This window comes from Hydractinia symbiolongicarpus, chromosome 15, assembly GCF_029227915.1.
Source record: "Hydractinia symbiolongicarpus strain clone_291-10 chromosome 15, HSymV2.1, whole genome shotgun sequence".
Classification (NCBI taxonomy): Eukaryota; Metazoa; Cnidaria; class Hydrozoa; order Anthoathecata; family Hydractiniidae; genus Hydractinia; species Hydractinia symbiolongicarpus.
This window is the reverse complement of record NC_079889.1, coordinates 10,714,579-10,742,483: the sequence shown is the minus strand read 5'-3', so window position 1 is coordinate 10,742,483 and position 27,905 is coordinate 10,714,579. Positions and strand designations below refer to the sequence as shown.

General features: G+C 34.2%; 3 protein-coding genes and 1 long non-coding RNA gene across 5 annotated transcripts in view; 3 read left to right on the top strand and 1 right to left on the bottom strand.

The window, feature by feature from the left end:
- LOC130628605 (uncharacterized) overlaps positions 1–1,971 on the top strand; it is a 33,119-nt gene extending 31,148 nt beyond the window's left edge. For both annotated transcript variants that reach the window (XM_057441584.1, XM_057441583.1), the window contains exons 11-12: positions 890–1,373; positions 1,916–1,971. In XM_057441584.1, coding sequence (XP_057297567.1) covers positions 890–1,373; positions 1,916–1,940 — 509 coding nt within the window. In that variant the 3' untranslated portion in view covers positions 1,941–1,971. The remainder of the gene's footprint in view (positions 1–889; positions 1,374–1,915) is intronic.
- Positions 1,972–6,097: 4,126 nt separating this feature from the next.
- LOC130628898 (PIN2/TERF1-interacting telomerase inhibitor 1-like) lies at positions 6,098–16,461 on the bottom strand. The gene is made up of 7 exons (XM_057441950.1): positions 16,254–16,461; positions 12,624–12,746; positions 12,349–12,432; positions 11,487–11,556; positions 8,174–8,285; positions 7,837–8,034; positions 6,098–7,069 (listed from the first exon to the last, which is right to left on the bottom strand). Exons 1-7 carry the CDS (start codon positions 16,324–16,326, stop codon positions 6,128–6,130), a joined length of 1,602 nt encoding a protein of 533 aa, XP_057297933.1. The 5' UTR covers positions 16,327–16,461; the 3' UTR covers positions 6,098–6,127.
- A 63-nt stretch (positions 16,462–16,524) lies between these two features.
- LOC130628901 (uncharacterized) lies at positions 16,525–20,067 on the top strand. The gene is made up of 5 exons (XR_008981870.1): positions 16,525–16,838; positions 17,310–17,364; positions 18,286–18,328; positions 18,876–18,984; positions 19,424–20,067. It is a non-coding gene; the product is annotated as an uncharacterized LOC130628901 (long non-coding RNA).
- A 2,026-nt stretch (positions 20,068–22,093) lies between these two features.
- LOC130628900 (U1 small nuclear ribonucleoprotein C-like) lies at positions 22,094–27,152 on the top strand. The gene is made up of 5 exons (XM_057441953.1): positions 22,094–22,237; positions 25,078–25,120; positions 25,408–25,516; positions 26,224–26,367; positions 26,639–27,152. Exons 1-5 carry the CDS (start codon positions 22,230–22,232, stop codon positions 26,902–26,904), a joined length of 570 nt encoding a protein of 189 aa, XP_057297936.1. The 5' UTR covers positions 22,094–22,229; the 3' UTR covers positions 26,905–27,152.
- Positions 27,153–27,905: the final 753 nt, after the last annotated feature.

The window sequence follows — 27,905 nt, the reverse complement described above, 5'->3', positions numbered from 1 at the left end:
CTATCAGACTTGTACAAATAATTGATGAAATAATAATGAAGGACTGCAAAACTGTTCGACTTTTTTCTTCTGGTTGTGATGGTGTAACATCTCCCTTCAAAAAAACATAAAAAACTTTTGTCTGAAATTCCATGCCAAAAACTTTCTCTCACAAAATCACAGTCAAAGTAACAAATAACTTTTCTATTCCTTGTAGTGACAGTCAAGTCTATGTAGCAGCTCGCTAGGACTGTTGATTTCAACAAGATAATTCGATATGTTCCCAGAAAAATACGTGCTAAGTCCCCATCGGCTTTTTGCGTGATAAAAAACTCTGCCTCGAAGTTCATTATCTTAAAATCTTTTAAGGATATGTTGTGTTCATCCTCCATCTTTTGTTGTTAAGTAAACACGTGCTTATCTCAACGATAAGTTGATAATTACGTTGCTTCCCGATAAATGGTGTGATTAAATTTAACGTTCCAAAAAATGCGCATAAAGTTAAGGGGATCCAGTTTAAGGACAAAAACAACAAACGAAAGACGTTTAAAATGCCGGCAAAAGAAGCGATACAGAGGCGAAGACTATATACACAAGTAGAAATACTGTTGTTTGAGTAAAATGAACATCACTTCATCATCAACAGCGGGTTCCCACATATATGCGCGCGCATTACTTTTCGGTGGAATAGTGTATTGTATTTTAATTCTAAGTATTCAATATGTTAACATCCTTTTTTTAACTTTTTAATCTTGCAAAATATTTTAATTTTCGACAATAAACAATTTCATCTAAATATGCTTAAGTTTTTAAAACATATATTATCGCTATAATTTTTACATGTATATTCAATTATCATGTAACGTGTTATGAATTACCAAATACACTTTTATGTATTTTTTACTTTTAGATCTCTTCAAAATTATCGAAAACGAAAATACCGTTAAATTAAAAAAACTTCTCTCAGTCGGACCATCTCTCCATAATATGAGGGATGTAGATGATAATACACCATTGATCTGGGCAGCACGTAACACCGACAATTCTTTAATGGTGAAAGACTTCATCGAATATGGATGTGATGTTTGGGCAATGAATAAATACAAATCAAACGCTTATCATTTCGCAGCAGAGTTTAATCGTCACACAATATTAGACACGTTATGTCGTCATGATGTAACAAACATCAACCGTGGAGATGTTAACAACTGGACTCCATTATATTATGCTGCATGTTGTGGTAACATCTCATGCGTTGATGTTTTGTTACGTCAAAATAATATTGTTGTGGCGGTTAAAGATAGATGGGGAAGAACTGCATACGACATGGCTGGAAAAGAGAAGAATGCACAAAATCGTGACAAAATAAGAAGGATGATTAAAGATTACGAAATGTAAGTTTTTAATATTTATGAATAAATAAATTCTTTTGAGAGTAATATATGGGAAACTACGAAAGGTAACTAAATAGTAAAACCTCGTACTCGGTCTATCGTGTATTTTAAAAATTGTTTTGTTTATTCTTTCAATTTTAACTTTTTACCTTTGGAAATAACATGGCAGAGATATGAAACATAATTATAAAATATAAAATAAAGAAATAATTTAATTTCAATAGTAAAAGCAATTGCAACCTCGTACTCAGACTATCATGTGTTTTAAATATTGTTTTTGTTTATTTGAATTGTTTCTTTAAGATAAAGTAAAATAATTAATGGTGATAAACAATCGCAACTTCGTTGTTAGGCTTGTGCCCATGAAAACAAAGTTAGGACTACTTTTAGAAAGCCAATCGAAACGTACCCAGTCTAGCTAGTGTAATTGTGAAAATAAAACTTAACATTCAGTTTACAATGAAATATAATTTTGAGAGAATGATTGGAGAACCGTAATGAAAACATATAACAAGTTATACCTTACCAATGTTATTTTTTAGGTCAAAGAAAAAATCGGAAGATTGATTTCAACACAATCAACAAATTTTTTTGTGAGGTAAGGATGGCCACGGATTTAATATAATTCTATTTTTTTGGTTTATTTTTTCTCTATTAAGGTTTTAATATTTTATTTCATTATTTTCTTTTTAGAAGACAATGATCAAATATTCCACGTTACTTCAAGGTATATCATTTGGAACGCGTTAAGAATCAATTTTTGCTCGAATTGTGTCACCATTCGAAATGAAACATTTTTTGTACATTTACATCAGACAGTTAAAAAAGGATACTTTTTAGAATGTCTCAAAAGTTCGTCATATTTTCCCAGATTAGATGACTTCGATATTTTTATAATATTTAATTTATTGATAGATATAGTTTCTTACGTTTTATTGTATATAGTGTTTTTGTTAATATACTGAAATAAATGATAGATTATACTTCAGTAAGATGGAATATTTGAGGGCTTCCTATAGGAGAGCAGCCGTATTATAAATGACCTTTCAGAAAAACTTTGGTGGATAAAAGTGACTGCATATTTATAATGTTCCTAAATTATTTCAAGGGATTTAATAAAAAAAAATTTTTAAACTTCTAAATTTTTTAATGAAGTCGTGTGCGCTAAAGCTTTCTGTTTGAAAACGTTTTAAAGAAACACTATTATTTTTCTGCATTTTTTATTTTTGGTAACATTTTATTTGTAAACTATTTTAACGGTGAAATATATGTTTTTCGATTTGGATTGTCATCTAACTTTATTCGCTGTTTAATAAATGTTGAAAAACTTTGAAGTTTTACATTCAAATTTCTTGTCACTATTTGTAATTAATATATTCCAAAATAACCCAGACATTGCACAATGCAAAGTTTTCAGCATTCTGGTCTTCGTAATATTTTAAATTAACAATTTGATCTGCGTACCAGATCGCCCTCTAGAGTCTCTGGATCCCAGGTTCTACTTAATGCCGTCACAAAACAATTAAGGTAACACAAGTACTATTAATAATTGTCAGTACTCACCATTCGGCATTTAAAACCATGTTTTTAGCAGAATTTGAGATATCAAATCATTGTGCTTGCACAACTGATTTTTAACCCCGCCCGCACATTGTTTATTAGCAGAAATTATTTTTCTTTCGCTTACAATGTGCAACTGCAGAATTGGTCAGTTCTTATGCAAGTCCTAAGAATTGCCACGTCAACGATAAAGATAACGATTCTCCCAATATATCTGATTGGAATATGGACTTTGATATTAAATATCTGCTACAATAAAAACATTAAACATGCAAATATATAACAGTTTTTTCCCTATAGCGATTAAGGTAACTCTAACTTATGAAAACAATTTGAAGCAGGTGCATAAAATGGCTACAGAATAGAAAATGTAGTGTTTCTTCAACAACTTTGATAACAATATTGATGACAACAAAAAAATGTACAACACGTATCACCTCGGTTGTAAAAAATTATAATCACATCGGTTCCGTTTGATATTAAAACCTGCTCACTTAGGAATTTTTATTATATCGGTCCCATAAAGGAATCCTTACTCATACGCACCAATTATGATAATTGTAAATTATGAGTTACCGGTTTCTTATACCGTCTCCTAATATCCCGCCTGTGTGTCCGCGACAGACACGTCCTGTTACGGAAACACGAATTTTTTTTATCTCTGCACAAAATGACAAATGATATATATTTTTAGCGACTTTGTTTTGATCGCCCGCTTGTAGCAGCCAATTGCAGCGCCCAATTTTTTTTGAATGCAAATCCGAGATTTTTAGGGCCACGACGAAGGAATGGTAAAACAGAGCCAAAAAGGCCATTTTCATTTTGGAAGTCATGTGTTTACGAGATTTGTAGGTTTCTGTTTGACCTTTTTATCTTGGAAAGCCTTTTTATTTTGTAATATTTGTTTTCTGTATGTTTTCACATGTTAAGGTATTTTTTAGCCACATACATATCTTAAACCACTAATTTTAATATTTTGGCTATGAACGTAGACTTTAAGGGGACATCCTAACACCAGTTAGCTAGCCTTAATTATTCCCATTTTTAAGGGTGTTATTCAGTATAATATAAGAGCTTTTATCCTAGCCATAATACTTATTTTTATGTCGATATCGTGACAATCCAGCTAGCTCTTTGGCTACCTCTTCCTAAACAGTGAAAGTAGCCAAATAAAATTTGGCTACAGCAATATTCTTAAGCAATAATTCTTATGCTAAATCCACTTAGGTAGCTACACCTATTATTATTCTCCTAAAAACTTTTTCTGCAAAATAAAATGGTTGAGCGATTGCTTTAGCTGGACGGGGTAACCACATGCTGTAAAAGGTTTTTTGGGAAAAGGGTGTTACACGTATATATGCATGTTAGACACAGTTTACCTGTACTAAATGCTTAGCCCGGTGGTAAAAACCGACTGTTTCTGTTGCCATAAAGTTTTTTTCAAAAGGGTAATATGCCTATATATACATGTACGACACAGTTTACCTGTACTTACCACTAAGCCGGGTGTCACAATTAATTTTCTTAATTTTCACGGAAACTTATTTCGTAAAATAATATTGACCCATTGTTTCTGCTATGACGAAATAACAACGGTTTGTCAACTGTGTTTTCATTTCAGGTAAAGTTGCGAAAAAGTTATATTTTTGGAAACATATTAAAGCTGTTATGTGCGCTTTTCTCGATTTGTGACATACTGTATACTTGTACAAAGCCTCCACCCAGATGGATGCCACAGTTTACGGCTTGATTAAATGCTTTATTAAGCGATAAACGTTGTGTTTAACACCTTCCCGGCTAGTCTTTTTAATAATAGCAGTATTCTATGTGTTTTAAAAGGTTGCGCGCTGGTTTTTACGGTCGTGTTTTTTGGTTGCACGCAGCTTAAATTCGGAATGACGGCATAACCCGAACAAAACGGAAATATGCTGGGATGTGATAGTGTCAGATTTGTTGGTCTTCTTTTGACCTTTTTCTCTTTTGAATACTTTGTATTTATAGGAATATTTATTTACTGTAAGTTTTCACATGTTGACGTTGTCTAGACTTCTGTAAATCTTAAACAAACCAGTTATAGGATTTTGGTTGCAAACGTAAATTATAAGGGAGTATTCAAAGCGAGTTGGCTAGCCTTATTTATTTCTAATTTTTTAAAGTTATCGTTATTATGTTTGGTATATTACTATTTATTTGTATTTGGGGTTGTGATTATCTAGCTAGTTCTTTAGCTACATCTGACTAGAAAATGAAAGTAGCCAACAGTTTAGCAACAACAAAAAATTCTTAACAATTCTTATGCTAATTGCAGTAGATAAATTTTTCAGTAGTAAGCTTTTTCGGTTTTGGCTTTTAAAGACAGATTGGGATTTTAATTTTTAACAAAATTTTGTTGCAATCGCATGCAAAGTTGTTTCCGTGTCGCATGAGTTCCAGCACATGAAACAAAATTTATGAAAATGAAACCAAAACATGTGTGACAGTGATTAATGATGGCCGTCGCAGTTGATCGAAGTATAATAATCGCTTCTATTGCACTTCTTCTTGATGAAGAAGAAACAAAGAAAAAAACACACCAAACGATCCATTTGGACAAAGCCATGGTTACAACGATTCGTTTTCGGTATAAGATTTAATAAGTTCATTTTTTCTTCTTCCGAAAGTTTTTGCTTCGCTTGATCTTCCGCCATGTGGAAGTCTTGTCTAGTCTTGTCTAATTTGTTGTGATTGAAAAACTTTTGTTTTGATTTGTTTTTAAACGAATTTGATTGGTTAAAATAAAAAATGTTGCAAAAATTCTCCTCAAATACGGGGACACGAGGAACTTTTCCTGATCCTCATTTGCAACATGAAAATTTTGTTGCAGCAACAAAAAAAATTCAAATTGATTTGAATTTGTTTTTTGTTGCAGCAACAAAATTTTGAGCGAAAAATGTTGCAGAATAAGGATATTTGATGTGGGGACACAGTGAAACACTTTCATGCGATTGCAACAAAACAATTTTTTTGTTGCAATCGCATGAAAATTGTTGCCGTGTCCCCGTAGCTTAACTCGCCTTGTTGAGATATTTTTTTCAAATTAACCTTTAGCTCTATCTCTCGGTATAGCTAAATTAGCAAGCGCGTAAGTTAAATCAAACAAAACAGAAGAAAAGAGAAAAAACATATAATATATAAAAATTATATTCGCTATTGACTCATTCGTTTACTTTCTTCCGTTTCTTCTTCTTTTTCTTCGTTATATTTTCTTCTTCATCATCATTTATAACCACACATTCGACTAACTCAGTCTTCTTCTTGCTCTTCTTCATTTTTTTCTCATCTTCACTATCAAAAATTTCAATGGAAACAGAGTTGTTATTCTTCACAACATCTGTTTCTAAGACTGTCTTTGATTTAATTCTTTTGTTTTTCTTATCATCACTTCTTTTATCATCTTCATTTACAACAATACAGTCACTATCAACTTCAACAACTTTGATTTTATTTTTCAACTTCCTCTTTTCTGTACTATCTTCTTCTTCTTCTATAACTACACATTCTTCAGCATTTCTCAATCCATTTCTTCTCTTTTTAACCTTCTTTATTTCATTTTCATGTTCAGTAATCAACACAACACCAACTTCATCCACATTTCTTCTCTTCTTCGACTTTTTTTCAACAACTTCATTTTCGTCACCATTCGCAACTTCGCAATTAATTTCACATGTCTCTTCTCCCTCTTTTTTTCGTTTTGGTTCGATATTATTTTCTGTCTCCTCATCAAGTCTCCTCTTCTTCTTTTTCTTCTTCTTTTTAAAGCTTTCCTCACTTTTAAGTTCGTCATTGATTTCCTTTTGATTGCTGCCATCACTCTCTTCTATTTCTTCATCAACCTCACGTTCATTTTTCTTTTTCCTTTTCTTTTTCTTTTTCAAACTTTCTTTACTTTCAATATTTTCATTGACATTATTCTCATCGCTTCTTCCAAGCTCTTTATCAACATCACGTTTCTTTTTCTTTTTAATTTTCATCATAATAAACTCGCTATCGCTTTCTGCATTGGGTAATTTCTCCTCACTTTCAACATCTTCTTTTACATCTTCTACACTTTTCTTTTTACTGATAATGTTCGCAGCATCATCGTTGATCACATTATTCTAAAATTTAAAGTCATATCGACAGATTAATGAAACACCCTCAATACGGAAAACCAAATATCTCAAAATTTCCATTTATTACTTAAAGGGAATTCCCCAAAAGACCAAACCAGAAAAAATACGGCTAAATTATCATTATTTCCGAACATTTTACACGATGGCTATCCTGATAAAAACACCGTTATTAGAGTATCTTCTATGTTCTGAACGCACACATCAGGTCCATATTACGTCTACCCAATTTCCACTAAGTAAATGCACTTGCTACACTGTGAACTGAATCAGGGATCTCGTGATTACGAAGCGAACCCCATAACCACTCGGCCACGCGTTTCTATCACTGCAAAACACAACAAAAGAATATGCAAGGCAAATGTTCCCGCTGTATTGATTCAAATATGTGCGGCGACACATCAAGGCGATGACTTAAAACGTGAAAAACGCATACCCAGTGATTAAAAGCTAATGAATTTTCAACAACGCAATTGTCTAACCTTCTCAACGCATTAAGCGTCTATAAAATTAGGCATCGAAAGCTGGGACTTAAAGCAGGACTAAAGAAGTTATGACCTTCATAAGGAATTTTTAAAGACACAAGTTGTCTTACTTATAACTTAAAAGTACTTTTTAAAAAAAGTCCTGCCAATTATTAAATTTATTTCTTCAATATTTTACTAGTAAATAGTAATTGACATTCGCCACCTCAGGTTTCACAGAAGAAAGATGGAGGTCATACATAAAATTAATTAATAGAAAACCTCCTATACCTTATCTTCCCCAACAGGTAGAAGTACTTCACTGGATTTATTGTTTCTTGCTCTCTCCAACGCCTCCATCTTTTTAGCGAAATAATCCGCCACGCTTACACCGGAATGAACCGTGGTGATACCATGCTCTTGCGTGGTCTGTGCCGCGTCAGTGACAGGACACAAAGCTGCACTGGTGTCGGAAACGTTTCCTTCCTCCTTCAAAACAATTTTTTTATAAGAAACCTAGTTGCTAAGGGTAGGCCACAAATTGGAGCAAAAATTAAGGCAAACAAAACAAACAAAAAACAAACAAAACACAGCTTCGCAAATAATGTTGTTCCTCCAACGCACTTACATCACTTAGCTGAGGCGTGGCTGGAGCCGATTTACTTCGCTGTCCAAATATGCAGGCCAAATCATGACTTGATGCGTTTGACAGATCTTTACTCTTGACAAATTTCGTATATCTACAGTAAGAAACAAGAACAAATCGATAAAAGCACTGTGTATTTTCGCAGATAACAATTATCTTCAGGACTCATTTCAACAAACAGCAAGAATTCCAAACCTAATCGCTTATTACCGTGTATACGATAACATTAGGCTCCAAAAAATAGATGGATCAAATCCAGAGTATAACATAAATTGGACAACTTTCCAATAAAGGGACCAGATTAATTATTAGGGTATTCGGATTGAGTACATCAAATAACATATATAACTAGTCGTTAGCCCGTGGAAAAATCCACGGGCTCGTCCGTCGCAGCTAAGCTACCATTTTGCGTGACAGACAGACGGACGGACAGACGTATACGGGCATTATAATATAGACAATAAAATTTGTCATAGTAAATTAACTGACAATAGATTAATACAGAAATATCATTAACATATAAATATCATTGGTGAATAATTAATAAGCTGTATATACATATCAGATAGGTATGTTTTATATCTCATTTTTCATGGAGAGAAAACATCAGCTGGCGGCAAGAACTTTAACAAAACACATTTAGTGGAGTGGCCCACATGTAACTACAGAATCCAACGCAGTACAATTCGATGCATGTATACACAAATTAGTAAAGGTGAAATAAAAATGTGGAATTAATGTTTGAGGATTTGCTTCGAAAACGTAAACTCTGCATTTAATAAATAAATAAACCAAATGTTGTTTCAGGGTTCATTGTAAATGTAAACAGTGAAGAAAGTCATGAAGTGATAGATATGATTGTAGGAGATTGAATAAAAAAAGAATGAAAAAAATTGTTTCCCAAGTTGTCATAAATTCACAAAACAAACTTTTGCTTCTGTGATATCCGCATGCGTTATCACGAATTTTAATACCACATTTAATCATATTTCCAGGGAGGGAAGGACAGCTATTAAGGAGTGTTCTTTTACGCTTTCTCACAATGAATTGTCCTGTCCTGTCCGTGGCTATCAAATGACATCAAAAAACACATGAATGAACGAGATAAACTCCTTCGTAAGGTTCGTAAATCGAAAAGGTCCAGTGATTGGAAACGTTACAAACAAAAGAAAAATTACTGTGCCAACACTATACGGAACGCCAAAAATAATTTTCAAAAAAACCTCATTAACGAAAATAGACACGATTCAACCAAGTTCGGGGATATTTTAAAAAGGGTTTTTCTAAGTAAAAGTGGGAAATCAAGAGATTCATCTGCGCCCTTTATTGACGGAAGCGATGATTCCAGTCAATCAAAAGCAAACGCTTTTTGTAATTTTTTTTCAACCGTTGCTTTTAAGTTAAACACCGTTGCATATCCTCTCGTTGAATTTACGTGGAAGTGGACCAAAGAACTGCCATTGCGAACTAACCAAATCTTCAAATTTAAGTACGTTAGTAAAATCTTTGTGAAAAAACAGCTGAAAAAGTTAAAAACAAAGAAATCGACCGGTCTGGGTGATCTTCCACCACGCTTTATTAAAGGACACTGCAAGTATAATAGCAGGACCATTAAGTCACATCATAAACCCGTCCCTTAAATCTGGAGAGGTACCATCCGATTAGAAAATAAGTAAAGTTGTTCCTATACTGAAAAATGGTAACCGTACTTCCGCAAATAACTATAGACCAATTTCCATAATTCCGATAGTTTCAAAAATTATGGAAACAACAATTCAGGAACAATTGGTTGATTATTTAGAGAACAACAAGCTTCTTTCAAATCGCCAGTATGGTTTTAGAAAAGGTAGATCCACGGAGCTAGCTACGTTCTTACTAGACGACATACGTAAAGAAGTAGATCAGGGAAAGCTTGTGGGAACTGCCTTCATAGATCTTTCCGAGGCATTTGATACGTCAGGGCACTCCATACTGCTATCAAAGTTGAAATCATATGGTATATCATGCGTTGAGTTGGATTGGTTCTCTAGTTACTTATTTAACAGAAAGCAAGTGTGCCAATACGAAGGTGACCTGTCGGATGTTTATCCTATAACCTGTGGCGTACCGCAAGGTCCATTCTGGGACCTTTAATGTTTCTTATTTACTTTAATAATTTTAAAGACATCCTTAAACATTCAAAAGTGATACAATTCGCTGACGATACAGTTGTTTATGTATCAGATAAGTGTTTTAACACAATTGAACGTAAACTAAATGAAGATTTGCAAACGATTGTAGCCTATTTTTATACCAACGAATTGATTATCAATCTCAATAAAGGAAAAACCAAATCCATGTTGCTTGGAACAGCTATAAAGCTATCAAAATTTCCAACTGGACTAAGCCTTTCGTACGATCATAAGGACCTCTAAATAAATACCTCTATAAACAAGCATGAAATAAACTTCGAATGTTGAGTAACCTGAGAGATGGCTTGGACAATGAATGCTCTAGCAAAATTCACCAATCAATGATTTTATCTGCATTAATGTACAATTGTACAACAAATTTGAATTTGAACTCTACAGAAAAACATAAACTTCAATCAATAAGAAATTGAGCTGAGAGGATCACTAATTTTCCACAAAAGAATATTATGAATTTAGTTGAGAGAAAGTCAGTTTTAATTGTGCGAAAATGCATTGATGGCTTAATGTGTGATGATATTTCTAATTATTTTCAGTTTATTAAGCACACGAAGAGAACCAGAAATAATGGCTATTTTCTAAAAATTCCCAGTCTGAAACTCGAGTTTGCCCGTTCTGGCTTTTTCTCAATGGGTGTAAAAAATTTCAATTCTTTGCCCATTGAGATCAGACAAACAGAGTCCTTTAGGGATTTTAAGAAACTATGCGACACATATTTTGATAGATAGTATTAGATATAGTATTATGTATATTTTTTATTTTCTATTTTTTTCATCAAGTCTATCCAACTTTGTCCTTTCATGCTTTCTTTTTTCAGTCTGCATCGCTACACGATAACTTTTATTGTCTTATTTTCCAGTTCATGCATGTGTTTCTTATACGTTTCTCAAGTTTTTTAATTTTTTACGATGTTTTTCTTATTTTACTAATTTTATTATATATACACAGGACACATTTAAATAGCAGTGTTTTAAATACTGAAAATGTTTTTATCCTGTATAAATATTCATTATAAATATTCATTATAAATAAATAAATAAAGTACAAAAACCTTAAGAACCCCAACACTTATTGTTTTATATTTGAAAATATATGAATATACTTACAATATCTTTTTCTTTGAAGACTTTACTTTATCTTCCAAACTTTGAATTTTGTTGGAGCTGCCACCAGAACCTATAGAGATAGATAGATGTGGATATTTTACATGGCTGGCCTCATAAATATCGAGGGATATACCCTGTCTATTATTTCAAGGAGGGGCCATGGCTTAGATGGAGAGTCCTAGAGTATTTAATGCTCATTTTGAGCTACGCAGACCCAATTAGGGCCTGCGCTCCACTAGACAACTCCCAGCAACATCCAACGGCCCCACACAGTGTGCCATCTCCCCAATTTCACTCACATGGCTTGGGTTAACCTGGGGCTACGGTAACATTCTCTCGCCCATGTTTAATCGCCGTCAAGGGGAATCGAACCCCGGTCTCCCGCACAGAGTACGAGAGTTATAACCACTAATCTACGGCGCAATAACACTAATCTACGGCGTCACCTATAAAAACATCACCTTACAACACATGCTTACTAACACTCACACATAAAAAAGAAGTGAAAAAAGTGTATTTGTGAATTCATGTTTTTGATACAGTTCATTGTTCATTCATAATAAGCATCAATGAGAGGCTAGGGACGACCCTGAAACCGAGATCAAGCCATTAAAACCAAGCCTCTGACTGACCCTTAAATCAACGTTTTTAGGTAATTGTGCTATGGTAACACCAATTCGAAATATTTCTCAAACAGTAAAATGATGGGTTTAAGCAGTAGTATGTAATACCCAGTTTTCTCCTATTTCCCTAATTAAGTTGGCACCTTCGGAAGATACTATATGTAGGACAAACCTCACATACTAGCATTTATAAAATTGATGTCTTTGAATGCACGGAATAATCAAGCTTTTACACATACCTTTATTTAACTGACTTAGCAAATCATTGAAATCGTTTTGATGCGAGATCCAATCATCATCATGAGAATGTTTTGAACCAATGCCTTAAAATATATATACCAGTCATTATATCGAAATAACATTTTCACTTTCCTTTCTGCCACAGATGCATTTTAGAGCACTCACATATGTCAATAATGTAAATCGCGTATGACACTGCAGACACAATGTCACGTTTCGTGATACGGACTGTAACCACAAATTCTCAATAAATTTGAATAAAAAATTTTCTCACCTGCATTACTTCTATTTTTCCTTACTCGGATGTGGGATACAGCTCCATTTTGCTTCTGCCCAAGACCCTTGCCATCAGACCATCCCATTTTTGTTAGCATTTGATAACCAAACTTTGATTTATCTAGAGATAGCAAAAATCTAACCACAAGTACTAACATAAATATGAATATGCGTTAAGCAAATACGTAGTTCCATTAAAAAAATACCTGAAATCTATATTGTATCTGTAAAACGTCTGTTTGTTACACACAATGGTTACCAGTCCAGGATAAGATAGAGATATGGAAACAGTTTCCGCATAATGAAACCCTCAAAAAAAAGTTTCTGAATTCGGAAACCAGATTGTTTTTTTTGTAAAATAGAAATTGTTTCCTACTATAGAAACGTTTTTTTTTGCTGGCGTTAAAATAGCTTTAAGATGGGGGTAAATCTAATTAGAACTCTAGTAGTAAAAGAACCCCTGAAGTACACCCTATATATATTTTAAGTTTATTGGTAGGGCTTTCTACCAAAGCAGCTTATGGAAGGTGAAAAACTAAAATTGGTTTTCATATCCAGAAACTATTTCCTATTTTTACACAAGAGAAGTTTCTGAATATGGAAATAGTTTCCCAAGAGGAAATCTGTTTCTAAATCTGTACGTTATCCTGAACTAAAGAAAGAGTGAACCCATGGACAAAGGTAAGTGTACCCCAGCTCAATGAATTTACCTAAATTGACGGAATACAGCTCAATTTCGGGATCCCTAGACTATGTGTTATTCCTGACTGTCAAACACCCAATTTCGCTATGGTAAAACAGCTGACAAAAGTAAAGGCCTCCACAATTTTTTTTAAAATTTTGTATTTTTATCGTTTTTAAGTTATTGGAACTTTTTTTGTATTATTTTAATTTTAATGAGATATTAAGAAAGATTTACTTTTCATCTTTTCAAATATATAAATATGTTATATATGTGTGTTAAGGATTTCAAGTTGTTTTATCAAACAAAACACACAAAATTAAAAAAATACTTTATTTTTGTTAAAAGTTATTATCTTCCCAACCTTGTCACAACGCTGCACTACTAGCCACAGACTTGAAAATTGGTAATTGGCCTCTGGAAGTGTGTCTTTATCGGCCAGTACCATGCACCGCTTGTTGTGCAAACTATCAACTACTTAAATTTTAGGATGATGTCTTCTTTAAAGTGCTAAAAAAAGGGGAGAAAAAGTTGCTAAAGTGGTGCATGGAGATTTAATGTAGTGTGCTCGTTTTCTGTTCAATTAAATAACTATCTAGACTTCTAAGCAATTTACAGCAATGGCATATTCTTGCGGTTGTACAGTTCTCCTTCGTTGCTCTTCAATGGGGCACAAAGTGGACTTTTCACGATCAAATCTTCACGGTGGAAATCTTAATTAAACAGAATTTACAACCAAAATGGCGTTAAAATGTCGCAAAATGGCAAAATTAAGCAGTATCTAAAACATATTAAAGATTTGACTAAAAAAAAAGCATTTCTTGAAAAATCCAGTACTGCATTGTATTTATAGACGTTTCACCACAAAAACATTACGATTACGACATTTGTAGACCATTTCATAATGGCTGCTTAATCTGAATACTGGTCTGTGATGACGACCACAAGAATAATATTTTGTTTGGTATGTTTTTTTACTAAAAATCCTTGTGTTTATTCTGGACTTGATTTTTTGACTCGGGAATCCCAGTTGGAAATCAAAATTTTTTAAGAATGTTGGAATAGGTAGGACTGTTCTGCCCGGATTACGAAAACGGCCTGTTTATAAACAGGACGGCCGGATTATGTACGCATGGCCCAATTATATTTTCTTTGCCCTGGTTATGTCGTGGTGACCGGATTATGAACGCTGATATAATGGCTGGCCAGGCAACTGTGATTGGCATTTTCTTCTAACTTTTGTGAACATTCTCTGGAAGATAGAACACCCCTAAAAACTAGACATGGCAAAAGAAAAAAGTCTCAACGTAATTCTTAGTATAAACTACTCTTGTAGTAAATACATTTCAACTTAATATACGTAACTAAATTTTACGAAACCTATATTATTCTTTTTGCGAGAATTAAGTTTAGTAAAAAGTTATGAAACTTGCGAATCCCAAAATTTAGTATTTTCCACGAAATTTCGTTTTATTTGAGAACAACAACAACTTTGCCAGCAGGGCTATATGCTTGTCCTAAGTGAAGACGAATGATATAAAATCAGTCGCCCGATTATGTTTGAGTTCAGGCGACTTTTCGAATTAAATTGACTGTTGTCGATCGAAACCGCCCGCACTTTCCTGAACACGCCAGAACTCGCCCGGAACATTCCCGAAATGTAACACCTTGTAACATAAACATGGCGGACGACAGTTAAAACAATGCATTTGAAGAGAAAGGAGTTAATAAAGTTTATATACAAGTTATTTATCAAGTAAATCTTATCAAAAATAAAAAAACCCAGTTCTTTTAAGAACTTCGCTATCACATAGTTAGTTCATTTTAATTTTCACACTTTTTTAAATAATTTTTCGAGAGTTATTTGTGGTGAATCTTTATTTTTGGGCATTGTTTAAGTCTATATATGCGGGTTTTTTCGGGCAAATACCTGAATTTTTTTCAAAACGCCGAACTCGCCTGAAAACGGCCATACTTTTTACAGCGTATCCGCCTTTCGGAAGAGGGTGCCGATAAGCCGCAAACGCCCGCATATATACGGGCGAGTTCGGGCCACTTTTCAAATAAAATTAGTGGTTGTCCCCCGAAACCGCCCACACTTTTCCGAACTCGCCCGGAACATTCCCGAAATGCAATTCCTTGTAACAAACCATGCTGAGGATGGTTGGGAAGAAGGCGCTTGAGGAGAAAGGAGTTAATAAAGTTTATATATAAGTTATTTATAAAGTAAACTTGTTCAAAAACCTTCAAAAACAGTTCTTCTAAGAACTTCGCTACGAAATAGTAAGTTTATTTTAATTTTTATAGTTTTTTTGAATCATATATTAGTGTCTGTTTTTTTTTCTTTCGGGCATTGTTCAGGTCTATGCGGGTTTTTTCAGGAGGAATACTTACCCTCGTCTATCGGCACCCTTGTCCGATATGTTCGTTCCATAAGTTTTAAGTAATATTAGACTGTCGTACATAAGTCGGTCTGCCCGTGTTTTTAAGTAACAAATGACATTAGACTGTGGTACATAAACCGGCCTGCCCTGATTATATTCCTTTTATAAGTCCCAAATAATTCCTTTTAACTGCTGTATTAATTAGCCGGCCTGTCCTGATTATGTTGACCTGCTTATGTATTTTCTGCCCTGTTTGTAACCAAGGCAAGCTGCCGCACATAATCAGGGCAGCGTTTATTATCCGGGCAGAACAGGGCAACTGTGTCTTAGCAATTTGAAGCTAGCTAAAAGTTCGTACAGCACAAGGTATGGGACTAATAACAATATAGAAATTACTTTATTTCTCAGGGATTTTATTATTATTTTTACATCTATATACCTAGCAATATGTTAGCTTGACAACACTTTTTGGAATTAAATGGGACTAGTTTAATGATTCTGTTTAGCTAGCTAGTTGTTTGTTTTAAATATCACACATATTTTAGCTAAAAGCATCACTCACCATTTGCCCATCTAGTGTTTCTTGGATCGTCGCTCCACTTTTGACGAGATCTAGGTTCTGCTAGCATACTCATCTTGCTTTGAAAATATTGGTACAATTACAACAACCAAGTAGCTACAGGGTTTATGGTTAATAAATGATGGAAGCAGGGTAAAACGTGTGTTTACATCACCGCCATATTTTTAAAGGACCCCATTATGAAAGCAACTACGCAACAATTTACAGACCAGTGTCAAAACTGCCCACGAAGCATCTTTTTCAAATGCAACGTTTTAAAAACGTCTGCTAAAACGAAGCAAAATATCGAACCGCTTTTACAAAAAACTTTTTTATCTACTATTTTGAAGCTCTCTTTGATGCATATCTGAAACAAACATCGCTGAGTAATTTATCGTATTGTCAGTTATTTTGAAACCGTTAGGGGCTTGAGCATTTGTTCAACGTTGAAAAAATAAAAACAGCATAGTGGATACTTTGTTATTACTTTAATTATTGGTCTAAAGACGTTTTCAAAAGTTGGAGAATGGACGATAACCATGGAGACAAGAAGAGTCGAAGACAAAGTAAAGCAAAAAGAAACATAAAGTATATTTATAAAAGTTTTCGTTAGTTTTATTAAACCAACCTTTTACCGTTATATTCCAACTTGAAACCTAGTCCACCCTCGTCACCAGGGTTCTCATATAAAGAAGGCAAAATAACCCTGGGGACGAAGATGAACCTAGTCCACTTTACACGTTTTATATAAGAAACCAAGTAAACATGGCAAAAGTTTCTTAAATTCAAAGGTTCTTTTGATTTTTTTAACATGTCTATTGATTTTGACGGGATATATATTCAGTCAAAATTGATTTGTTTCTTCCGATTTTCCAGCAAACCTACTAATTTTATTTAAGGTGACAAATCGGTCTTTTACAAAGTTTTGTATACAAAGTACGCAAAACTAGAACAAAGGTTTAGCAATTTCTTTTCTATGTGTTATATATATATATACATTTTAGGCTGGAGTAAATTGATATGCATATAATTTATTGGATTATTCTTTTTTATTTTTAGGGTGAACAATCCGAAGTCCAAGTTAAAAAAATGGAACCGTGAAAGAGGACCCAGGGTATGTAAAAGGTTCAGAAGAACAAACAAGTATGGTCTTGATTTACTGACCGGAACATAATTTTAATTTAGAAGGTCTTGGAATAATAATATTTTGTTCCCAAGGCACTATTTGTCTCAACCTCGTTCCCAGGGCGAATGAAGTTGATAATACGACTCAGGGGCCACAAGACCCTGGGGACGAGGTTGTATTAGTCTCTTTTTTGGTATTATTATGTTGATAATATTCCTGATTAGTAAAGAGACAAAAGCACTAGGACAACCTCATTTCCAGGACTTCTGAAATGACGAATAAAAGCGAAGGATTTGTTTACATCCTGAAGCGAAAGATGTTTTACGGGCTTGTTATAGGATAAACAGGTAATCATGCAGACCCACGATCCCTGATTTTGCTTAAGTTTTTTATAATACCTAAAGGAGACGAGACAGGCAACTTGGTGTGTTGGCTTTTTATTATTACAGCGACTTGTCAATGCATAGAAAGAATTCGCGCTATTTTGTATTGTTTAGATAAATTCCATCAAATGAGTTAAAATAGGGTTGGAATAACCTTGAACTCAGTTTCTTGATCGATGCCATGGAAAAGAAACTGGCTACAAGGTTTTACTATATTCTATTACAACCATTCTCTGTCTATTTTGAACCAAACTTAAACAAAGATTTCATCAAATGAAACGGTGAAGAACACTTTAGTAATTACTTATTTTCTGTTGGTTAACATCTCTTCTTCGCAGCTGTTGAAATTCGGCGGAGACCGGCAATTATATTCAGAGATACATAGAAATGTGGTGTCCCTGTCTCCAAGGTTTTATGATCCAGGGCGCAAGATTCTTTTTTATTTTAAAAAAGACTAAGAAGCACTTAGGATTAAGATTGGGACTAGGGTCATGTTTTTATCATGCTGTTTTAAACTCTTTTTTAGGTATTATTGCGACTACTGTGATATTCATTTAACCAGTAATGCGGTGAGTATATTTTTCCTTTTATAAAGCAAGCTTATAATCTAAAGAGAAGTAATTTTCAAAAATTTTGCGATTTTGCTTATTTATTGTCTGTGTATAAGATGGTCAAGAATTCGAATATTCAAAGCGGGAGACGGATAAGTGAGTCTAATTTTTCTACTCACCAATTTTGGATAAACGTTGTAAAAATTCATGGCAAGTCATGGGAGATTATTCTATCCTCCTACCACCAATCGTACTCATTCCCGTGAAACATTTGCAAACAACTAGCCAGCAGGAGACCCCGCATAGTTTTTCTTAACACCAGAAAATCGGAATAGTTAAGGTTGAAAATATTATGCTGGGTCTCAAACAATTTTTCAGCAGTCAAAAGTCTGACCGCGATTTTGGATTGTTTAATTCTATTGTTCCTTGCTCACGTGATTGATATAGGGAAATCTTTTGTTTTAAGCCAGAATAGCTTTACTAACCTGAACAAATATAATTAATTCTTGTATTATTTAAGACGATCCTGTAAATTTTTCCATTGAGTAGTATTTATACATTTTAGATGAATGTGCGTAAAACTCACATTGATGGGAAACACCACAAAGAAAATGTTAAACATCATTACGAGGCTGTGATGCAAGAAAACGCCCAAAAAATCATCAATAGAACAAGTAAGAAATCTAACTCACTTCTTAGACTGTTAGCGAATGATTGACTTGCGCGAGTCATGTTGTAGCAAACTGCGCAAAGTTATGCGCATGCGTGTATTTAAAGGTTTTTTTTTGTAGATCGAAGTATAAAAGGTAAAACAACCAAGAAGAATGGTTTATAGCATTCTCGGTTTATCTTAAAGAACTCTGGGGTCGAGAATGGGTTTACAGTGTTTTGGTCAATTATTTCGTGTTAAGAACCATGTAGTGTTAATATGAGAGTAATATTATTAAAAGCAACCTTGTTCGTAGCGTCTGTTTTTTTTCTTCATATAAACAGAGACAACAGGCGCTAGGAGCGAGGTCGTATCAAAAGAACCACGAGAAGGACAATGTTATAACAGGTAGACTGAGTTAAAATGTATTGATTTTCGTCCAGTATCGTTTTATTTTTTTTTAGTTCAAGACGCTGAGGCAACGCATATGGCGCCCAACATTTTATCACACGATGTTATGTTCTATCCACTGATGAACGTAAACAATCCCTTCCTGATATCAACACGGAACTTCGCACCATTCATCAATTTTCCGCCGCCATGTTGTAAGCCACTTGTCTATTTTACAGACTACTGACTAGTACTGTTTATTTGTTTTATTTTTAATGATACAACACAGCTACTGTTTGCCTTATGTTGCATTGACAACCTCCTTCCCGTGCTTTTTCTACGCTGAGAGAAAATCCTGCCATGACGATTTCGTATCCCATCCAAATCCTCGGGTAGGACGGCATTCTTTATCTAGTTTTTTTAACTATTTCTCTTGTGAAGAGACGTTCTGCTTTTTTATAGATATTTTGTTTTCTGTATTTTTTACTCTTTTTATTATTTTTCAGCAATTGTTTTATTATATTCAGATATACCTTCCAACCCAAGCAATGCCTTCGCCAACATGCATGCGTACTATAACGCGTGATTTCGCATTTTTGGACGAATGGAATGACGTGTTGGTGCCGGAATGACGTGTTGGCGCCAAAAACACAAACATCTTATTATTGTACAAAATATTAGAAAAATGTTAAATACGAAACGGTAAATATCGATTGGACATTAGTTACATCTCTACTCTCAGTAACCTGTTTGTGTGTGTCGTACAACACTAAATGTCGGGGAATTATACCAGCCATTTAAATTTATTAACACCCCCTCGCCATCCATATCGAAAACATCAGAAAATCCAATCTCACTTTACAACATTTCAATTATTTAAATTGTAAAAACAATTCAGATAGTACATTTCTTAACGATGTTTCGGCCGTTCGACAGCCATTTTCAAGTACACAATAAGTTTATATATACAATAATATCGTACGATCATACACTTATCATAAGGGGGGGGGAGTTAATTATCTGGAAATAGAAATAATGGCGTAGACGTAATATTTCTATTGAGAATTGGCTTGTCCCAAACGGATCAACGGACTCTCCTTTAACATCAAATTAAAATTCTTAGTAGCGGTGGAGAGTATAGCAAAGTTCTTCAAAGTAGGTCTATTTTTACAAAAAACTACATAACACAACTATGATTTTAAGCGTTGACGTTCTTTCAGTCACTGCAGAAACACCCATATATTCGCAGGTTCTTACTTTCAAATGTCGCATAGTCTTACCGTAATAGACAGCATTGCAGTCAACGGACTTGTATTTATATACGACTTTTGAACGCTGAGCCCTTGAAGGAAGAACATTGAAACAATCTCAGCATAATTGTTAAATTGACGGATGCGACATTAAAGCAAAAGCCTTTCCGACAAACAAGTTCGGATTAGTGTAAGCTGTTGTGTTCGGAATAGATCTTATAACTTAATGTAAATAGAAAATTTATAAAAATACAAGACTCTGCACCACCACCTCCTCAATCATTGCTGAACACCCCTCTTTCAGACCTAAGAATAAAAATACAAAACAGAAAGGCTTGTTGCTAAAAGATAGTAGGAGAATTTCTGACGTTAAGCCATAGTTAATATCTATCAACTATGACCTTACGCACTCAACAACTTCTTTAGATCTCTTTATCTGACAGGCGTCTGCGGATGAAAATGTCGCTCAAACTGGCAAAAACCTAACACGGATTAAAACTAAGAATAGTAATAGGTTTTAATATCAAAGAGGTCTGGGAACAACAATGACCAAAACTTTATTTACTGTCTGACTTCTTAAACGGCAGATAACGTACAATTCCGATCAAAACTTGCGTAAAAAAACCGCTCGGTCAGACTGTCATAACACCTGAGGAACTGGTGGTGATTAAAAGGAATTATGGAGAAGAAATTCTGTGAGTACACATACTTGATGGCCCCAAAAGACGTACCATAAGAGACGTATTTTGACACCAGTGTTGACTTCTTACGTACGTATTACGTGGACTAAAAGACGACGGAGATTTATAAAAACTCAGAGCCAATGGATTTTTAATTTCTTTGGAGTTGTGGATGACTGAAACATAAGACATGATATATATAAAACATAATATATAAAAACTCAAACGTAACTTTTATGTATCAGTAACTGAAACCCTGGGGACTAAAAGACTTCACCAGCACATTTGTTGCGAATTGATGTAAATTTCAAGAAATTTGAGCGTTTTTAGAAGAAATAAGCGTTTTGAATATATCGATCAACAACAAGATGTTTTGCGAGGAGAAGAACCTATGGGTTAAAAAAAAGAATACAGTTTTATGCGTATTCTTTATATAACCATTTTGTTACACGTTTTTGGCGTTTTCATCTTATTTATTATCCTCGTTCTCAATGTCAAAAAGTTAGGAATCCCTGGGGACGAAGTTGTCTTCTTTATCCGCCTATTGTTTTGATTCCCTTATCGCGTTTCATCCTCATATCAAAAAACGCTACAGGCCCTGGGGATCGAGGTTGCTTTTATCGGCAAAAATCGACATATTTATCCCAAACAGCTCAGGGGACAATAACAAAGGAAAAGCTGTATTTAAGTAAAAACATTTTCGCAAAAAAAAAAAAAAAACTAAAAATCGCAAAACTGTATGTCCCCCCCCTATCATGAGAGGTTTCTGACCCCGTTACGAACCCCACAAATCGACGTCCTGAGGCCTGGGGTCTGTCGTCAATGCTTGCAAAAATACTGCCATCTGGTCAGTTTATCTTCGTTGATCATTTTAAAAATGTCGGATTTGTGAATAGTGCGGCGAGAGGAGGACCAAATCAAGATACCTTTTTAAAGATTTTACACAAACCATGCCGAAGTAAGTAATATTGAATCTCTGTTTTATTTTCGCGGATATTTCTTAAATAAAATAATCATTATTCTCAAAGCATAAACTGTAAAAGCTAACTCTATAACTTAAGCTTTTCCTTAGGCTGAAATAAATAAAATAGATTGCAAATGCGAATGCGAATGTTTACAAAGTTCTGTATATGCACGATCATAGGTAAAAAAGCACTACGAAGGCCTCTCTTCAGCAAGCTCCCACACCTTCTTGCCTGCCATGCAGTTGTTAGAGGCAGAACGGCTTACAGCGAAAAATGTTAACATTCTGGTCTATTGAATTGATTGGTACATACACGAGGGTGCCAACTCACTGGAAACGCTGCAAAAACCATGGGGGCTGTCGGTCGACTTCCGGCATTTAAAAAAACTTGAAATTTCACCTGGAGAATCCCGAATCAACCCGAAACAACATTTTTTTAAACATATACTACCATGATGTATAATTTATTCTTTAAATGTCTAGCAGTGTTAGTGGATGCTAGACTAAAATCTCTGGTTATGACAGAGGGTTAGTAAATGAAATAAGAACGCGTATATTTATATTAACATAAATGTTTGTCTTCCGTGTATTAACGAAGTCTGTAGATACTTTACGGTACAGCTACTGTGCCATTGTAGTGCATTTGCATATCAGCACATAGCGGCGTGGTTAAGGTACCCAATAACAAACATAAACATAACAGTAGACTAATAGTCATATACTCAACAGTAGAAGTTCTGAAAAAACTGTTTTTTATATCATTTATTCCATATATATAGGTATAATAAAATCCCAAAAATAACAAACTAAGAGTAAAACGACAAAATAGCACCTTCTTCGCAACAAAATTTAAATGAGAACAATGAGCCTCGCGTGCATTGCATTTCAGGCGCAATTTGGGTGGTTTCGGATGGGCTCAGGCTTTTCCGGGCGGTTACAGACGAAAACCTTGAAAAAAAACTCGAAAAAACGCCTGCGGCCACCTTAACATATACGCTTTTTTGGCGACTTGGCACCCTCGTATTGGTACTTCAGTTTACTATTGTCTGCATCGCAGAAATACCCTGTGAGAAATTCCCCTTATTCATTATTTATTATTTTCCTTTTACACAGTAAGAACCTCTCAAACTTGTGTTACCACAAAAAACGCTGTTTGGAGGTTATTTTAAAAAAATCTGCCTTATTTGTTTATTTATTAGTTGATATTTACGCAGGATGGCCTAACCAGTTACAAACAAGACGTATGATATACGTAAACAACCTCTCGAATAAAGTTTACAAAAAGCTGTCTATTAAATTGTGATTTTTGTTACGAAGTTAGACACGACATATTTTGCTATTCAGATGGGCAATAACATTTCTTGTGGACTACGCAGTTATTTTTCGAAATTGATTTGTGAGATCTTCTTGAACGGAAAATTCCTCGAAATTTCAATTTTCGTTGGGTCAGTCTGGGGTAAACTGACTGACAGAAAGAAGAAAGCGAAAACGAGAAATTCTTTTCGCTACAAAAAGAATTTCGTTCTCGTAATTATTTATATATGATGGAGCGTCTTCGTTTTTCTCTTACGTATTGTTGTGGAAATTTTATTTTTCGCAGACTACTTTCCAGGCATTTGGGGAGACCTTAATTCTGCCTATATTCAGTTTTGAAAACTTTGGTGGAAACACCTTTACTTTACCAGTTAGTTAAATAAAGCTTGTGAACACTAATCTTATCTTTTTAAAAAATAAACAATATGCAGGCGCTGCATAAACTATCTCGCTATTGAAAATGCACAACTATGAAACATCCACAATGCCACCCAATTTTACAATTTCTGCTAACAAAAAATACAGCCTATCATTCATGGTTGAAAGTCGCGCGATTGAAACGTTTATGAGCTTAAACTCCATTTAGGTGACAAAAATCAAAATTTTGATGTCACTATCATATTCAGCATACTTTTTTTGTTAACTGTGCCAAATTTTGTCGAAAATAAAGTATTTTAATTTTCGAACTAATTTTGGCCTAAAATGACATTTAGGTGACAAAAAATCAAAATTTTAATGTCACCATGTTCGGCATACTTTTTTTGTTAACTTTGCCAAGTTTTGTCTAAAATAGTTTTAATTTTTGGACCAATTTGGCCTAAAATGACGTTAAGTGACAAAAATCAAAATTATGGTGTCACTATTATGTTCAGCATACTTTTTTTGTTAACTGTGCCAAGTTTTGTCGAAAACAAATACCAAATTTGGCCTGAAACGTCATTTAGATGACTTCCAAGTACTTAGAGAGTTTAGGTACGAAATTTAAATCTGTGACGTTGCAATTGATTATTTCGGACATAGTTAGTTACGAGTTAGTAAAAAGAAAAAAAAAGTAAAAATAGTTACCAAGATGAGATTCGAACACACGACTACTCCCGTGTCGGTGCTCAGAGAGGCAAAAATTTCCATTCTTGTAGGACACATTTGCGTTTTAATACAAGCTCACGAGCTTGTAAATAGTACTGTTATCTAATAGGGTCCTGTAAATAAAATATAAACTACTCACAATTCGCTCTTTGCAAATCAAAATGCAATCTTTGTGAATTGATTCATTAAAGAAATTAAATTTACAAAAACAATGCGCACCTTTTCTTACAAAACCTTCACATGAATATAAGTAAACAAAACACTAAGTATTTTTCTGATAAAGCAAAAAGTTTAAAATCATGAATTTCAAAATGTTACAATCTGAAAATTTTCTGCCAAAAATTAGCCATTTTATATCTTTTTGAGTAATGTACATTTAATAATCGAACTAGCTAAATTTTTATTTATTTTTGTAAAACTTTTTATTTTTTTAGATACTTCTGCGATTACTGTGATACATATCTTACTCATGACTCGGTAGGTATATAATTCTGTGACAATGTAAACCTCAATTTTTGTATGTGGAGATGTCTATTTTGCAAATCTATTAGTATTTTTTTAAAACTTTAAATTTATTTCAGGCTTTATTGAGATAGCCTTTACCATTGGCTTACCATTGTTTTTATCAGTTAGGAAAAACGAAAAAAAAACCTTTTGTTTTGTCAAAAAATTCGCACAAATTTGCGAATATTGATAAAATTTGCGAAATTTTTGAAAATTAAACTGAAGATGCATACAAATTTATTTTCCGTGAATTTTTCTAGCCCTCTGTTCGCAAAACTCACAACAACGGAAGGAAACACAAGGACAATGTGAAGTTTTATTATTCAAAATGGATGGAAGACCAAGCACAAGCATTGATCGATCAAACCAGTACGTGTATTCATGTTTATATGTGGAGTTTATCATGTGTATGGTAAACAGTACTTTCGTATTATGTTACATTATATGTGTGAATCATTAATGTAATTACGTCACTGTCATCAAAAAACCTTTATTAAACCCCAATGATGCTATATCTTACGAAAAATTTTCTTTGGTAATTTAACATATTTTTAAAAAACAGATTTATATACTATAGTTTACAGTAATCATATATGTTATTTTTGGTTAGGGTAAGCTCTACACAATAAAAGCTTTGGGTTGATAAATTTCTGGAAAAAATAATAATGATGTTATCAAAAAAAAGGTCTTCGTAGTTGTTTGCTTCTATAATCAAATGGATTTTTTCACTGGCTATTTAACTAGTACATGCAACTAATCATGCAACTTGTACACACATGCAAAGCCGATAAATTTTTGGTATTGTATATGTAAAACTAAATCAGAAATCTTATACCATGTTTACTTAAACATATAGAAATAAAGCAATAGTAAATTATAAATAGAAAATGAAAAAAAAACTTTTTTAAGGGTATTAAAGCTAAAAATGCAGTCTAAGTTGTAACATATTTGCCCGTATTGTGACCAAAACCGCTCTCTCCAGAATTATAAAATGAGCTTTCCAACTACTGCACGCCATGTCAGCAGATGTTTTCTTTCAGTATAGTTTAGTTTATATTGTACTTATTTTCCTTTAGTTAAAGCGGCTGAAAAAAACACAAAACACATGCCTAATATGCCAAATCTTCCTCCTGGTATGTTGCCACCTCCAGGAATGATGCCACCACCCGGAATGATGCCACCCGGTATGATGCCACCCATGGGGATGATGCCCCCACCAGGTAAGATCACGATTAAACAGTACGAATAGGTTTAGAAGAAGAGAAAAGAAATTTTCTAATTCCATCATTTTCTTTTTTGTGAAAGGAAACCTACAGTTAGCATTAGGTATGTTATTCAAAAAAAAATAATAAGATCTGACAGGCCTGAAAATATTGAACAATCCTTTGGTAAGAATTAAGTGTTAAAAAAAAACAGGACGCTGTTATCCCTCCCCCCTCCGGTTTTGAGTTTAATTATTTTGTTAATTTTGCATATGTTAATGCTTTTTAGGTATGATGCCTCCCGGTATGCCACCCATGCGTATGAATGCGCCACCCACTGGCCCTATAAATCCTAATAAGAGGCCTGGTGGGCCTATGGGTGGACCACCACCACAAAGACCAATGGGACCGGGCGGTCCTCCACAAGGACCACCCCCAATGAATCGTGGTGGCCCACCTATGAATATGCAAAGACCGTTAATGGGTGTGAATGCTAGGCCGCCCAATATGCCACCTGCCAATAATAGAGGACCACCCCCGAATTTCCGAAATTAGTACAAATTGGAAAAGTTATTTCAAACTAGGATTGTTTTTTGGTACGAATAATCGTGCAAAGAAGGAGAGGGAAATGAGAAACGCTACCTTAAACATGTAGAATGCTAAATATAACTAAAACAAATGTGTTAAAGGACCTTGGAGCTGAGTTTATTTGTAGTTATAAAAGCTGAGTTTATTTGTTGTTATCAGAGCTGAGTTTATTTGTAATTATCAGAGATGTTTTTGACTCATTTGATGTTAGAGTATTGCCTTTTATCGCATGACGTTCCTTTGTTCATAAAACTTACATTATTCCGTCGATCCGAGATTTTTGTGTGTGAATAAATTCTGTGCGCGATTTTACTTTGTTTTTATGACAGGAAATTAAATGTATATTTATTGCGTTTTTTTAACAAACCTACACAAAGTATAATTTCACCAGTTTTTATTTCCTTTTTTCTGTCTGTAAAAATAATAGTCGTATTGTCAGCATTATGGCTGTCAAGATCACTTCATGGTAAAAATACACGAAATGTGTGCAGGGACGGGCGAACCCCAGGATTTATCAACGATCCAACGACTAGTCTTCATAAGGTCAGCGATACACGAGTCGATTAGTGGCTTTCCAACTTCGTGTATCTATATTATAATGCCCGTATACGTCTGTCTATCTGTCTGTCACGCAAAATGGTAGCTTAGCTGCGCAATAGCGAGAAGCACGCAATGCGGTATGAAAAAGACGGGCCAACCCGTGGATTTTCCACGGGCTAACGATCAGTTATGAAAATTGCTGAAAAAAGTTGCTTTCGACCAGATGCTCTCTACAAAGAAGATCACGTTTTTTTAAAGAAATTGTCAAACAAGACGAGGAAAAACTAACGAGAAAGAAAACATGACTGACAAAAAGAATTTTACAGAAAATGTTTATCAACAAATGGTGTAGAAAGAAGTGGAAGTTTGCAAAAAACAGAGTAAAAAGATGTTTAAATGGTCTAAAAAATGAACAATGGAAAAAAAAT

What these genes read in the sequence shown, in the direction of transcription:
- LOC130628900 (XM_057441953.1), top strand. An exon ending in CATATCTTACTCATGACTCG is followed by an intron (nt 25,121 to 25,407) that starts GTAGGTATATAA and finishes GAATTTTTCTAG; the next exon opens with CCCTCTGTTCGCAAAACTCA. An exon ending in GGGGATGATGCCCCCACCAG is followed by an intron (nt 26,368 to 26,638) that starts GTAAGATCACGA and finishes AATGCTTTTTAG; the next exon opens with GTATGATGCCTCCCGGTATG.
- LOC130628898 (XM_057441950.1), bottom strand. Translation starts at nt 16,326, where the DNA reads ATGAGTATGCTAGCAGAACCTAGATCTCGTCAAAAGTGGAGCGACGAT. An exon ending in GCTAAGTCAGTTAAATAAAG is followed by an intron (nt 11,557 to 12,348) that starts GTATGTGTAAAA and finishes CTATCTCTATAG; the next exon opens with GTTCTGGTGGCAGCTCCAAC. An exon ending in TCTTCAAAGAAAAAGATATT is followed by an intron (nt 8,286 to 11,486) that starts GTAAGTATATTC and finishes TTCTTACTGTAG; the next exon opens with ATATACGAAATTTGTCAAGA.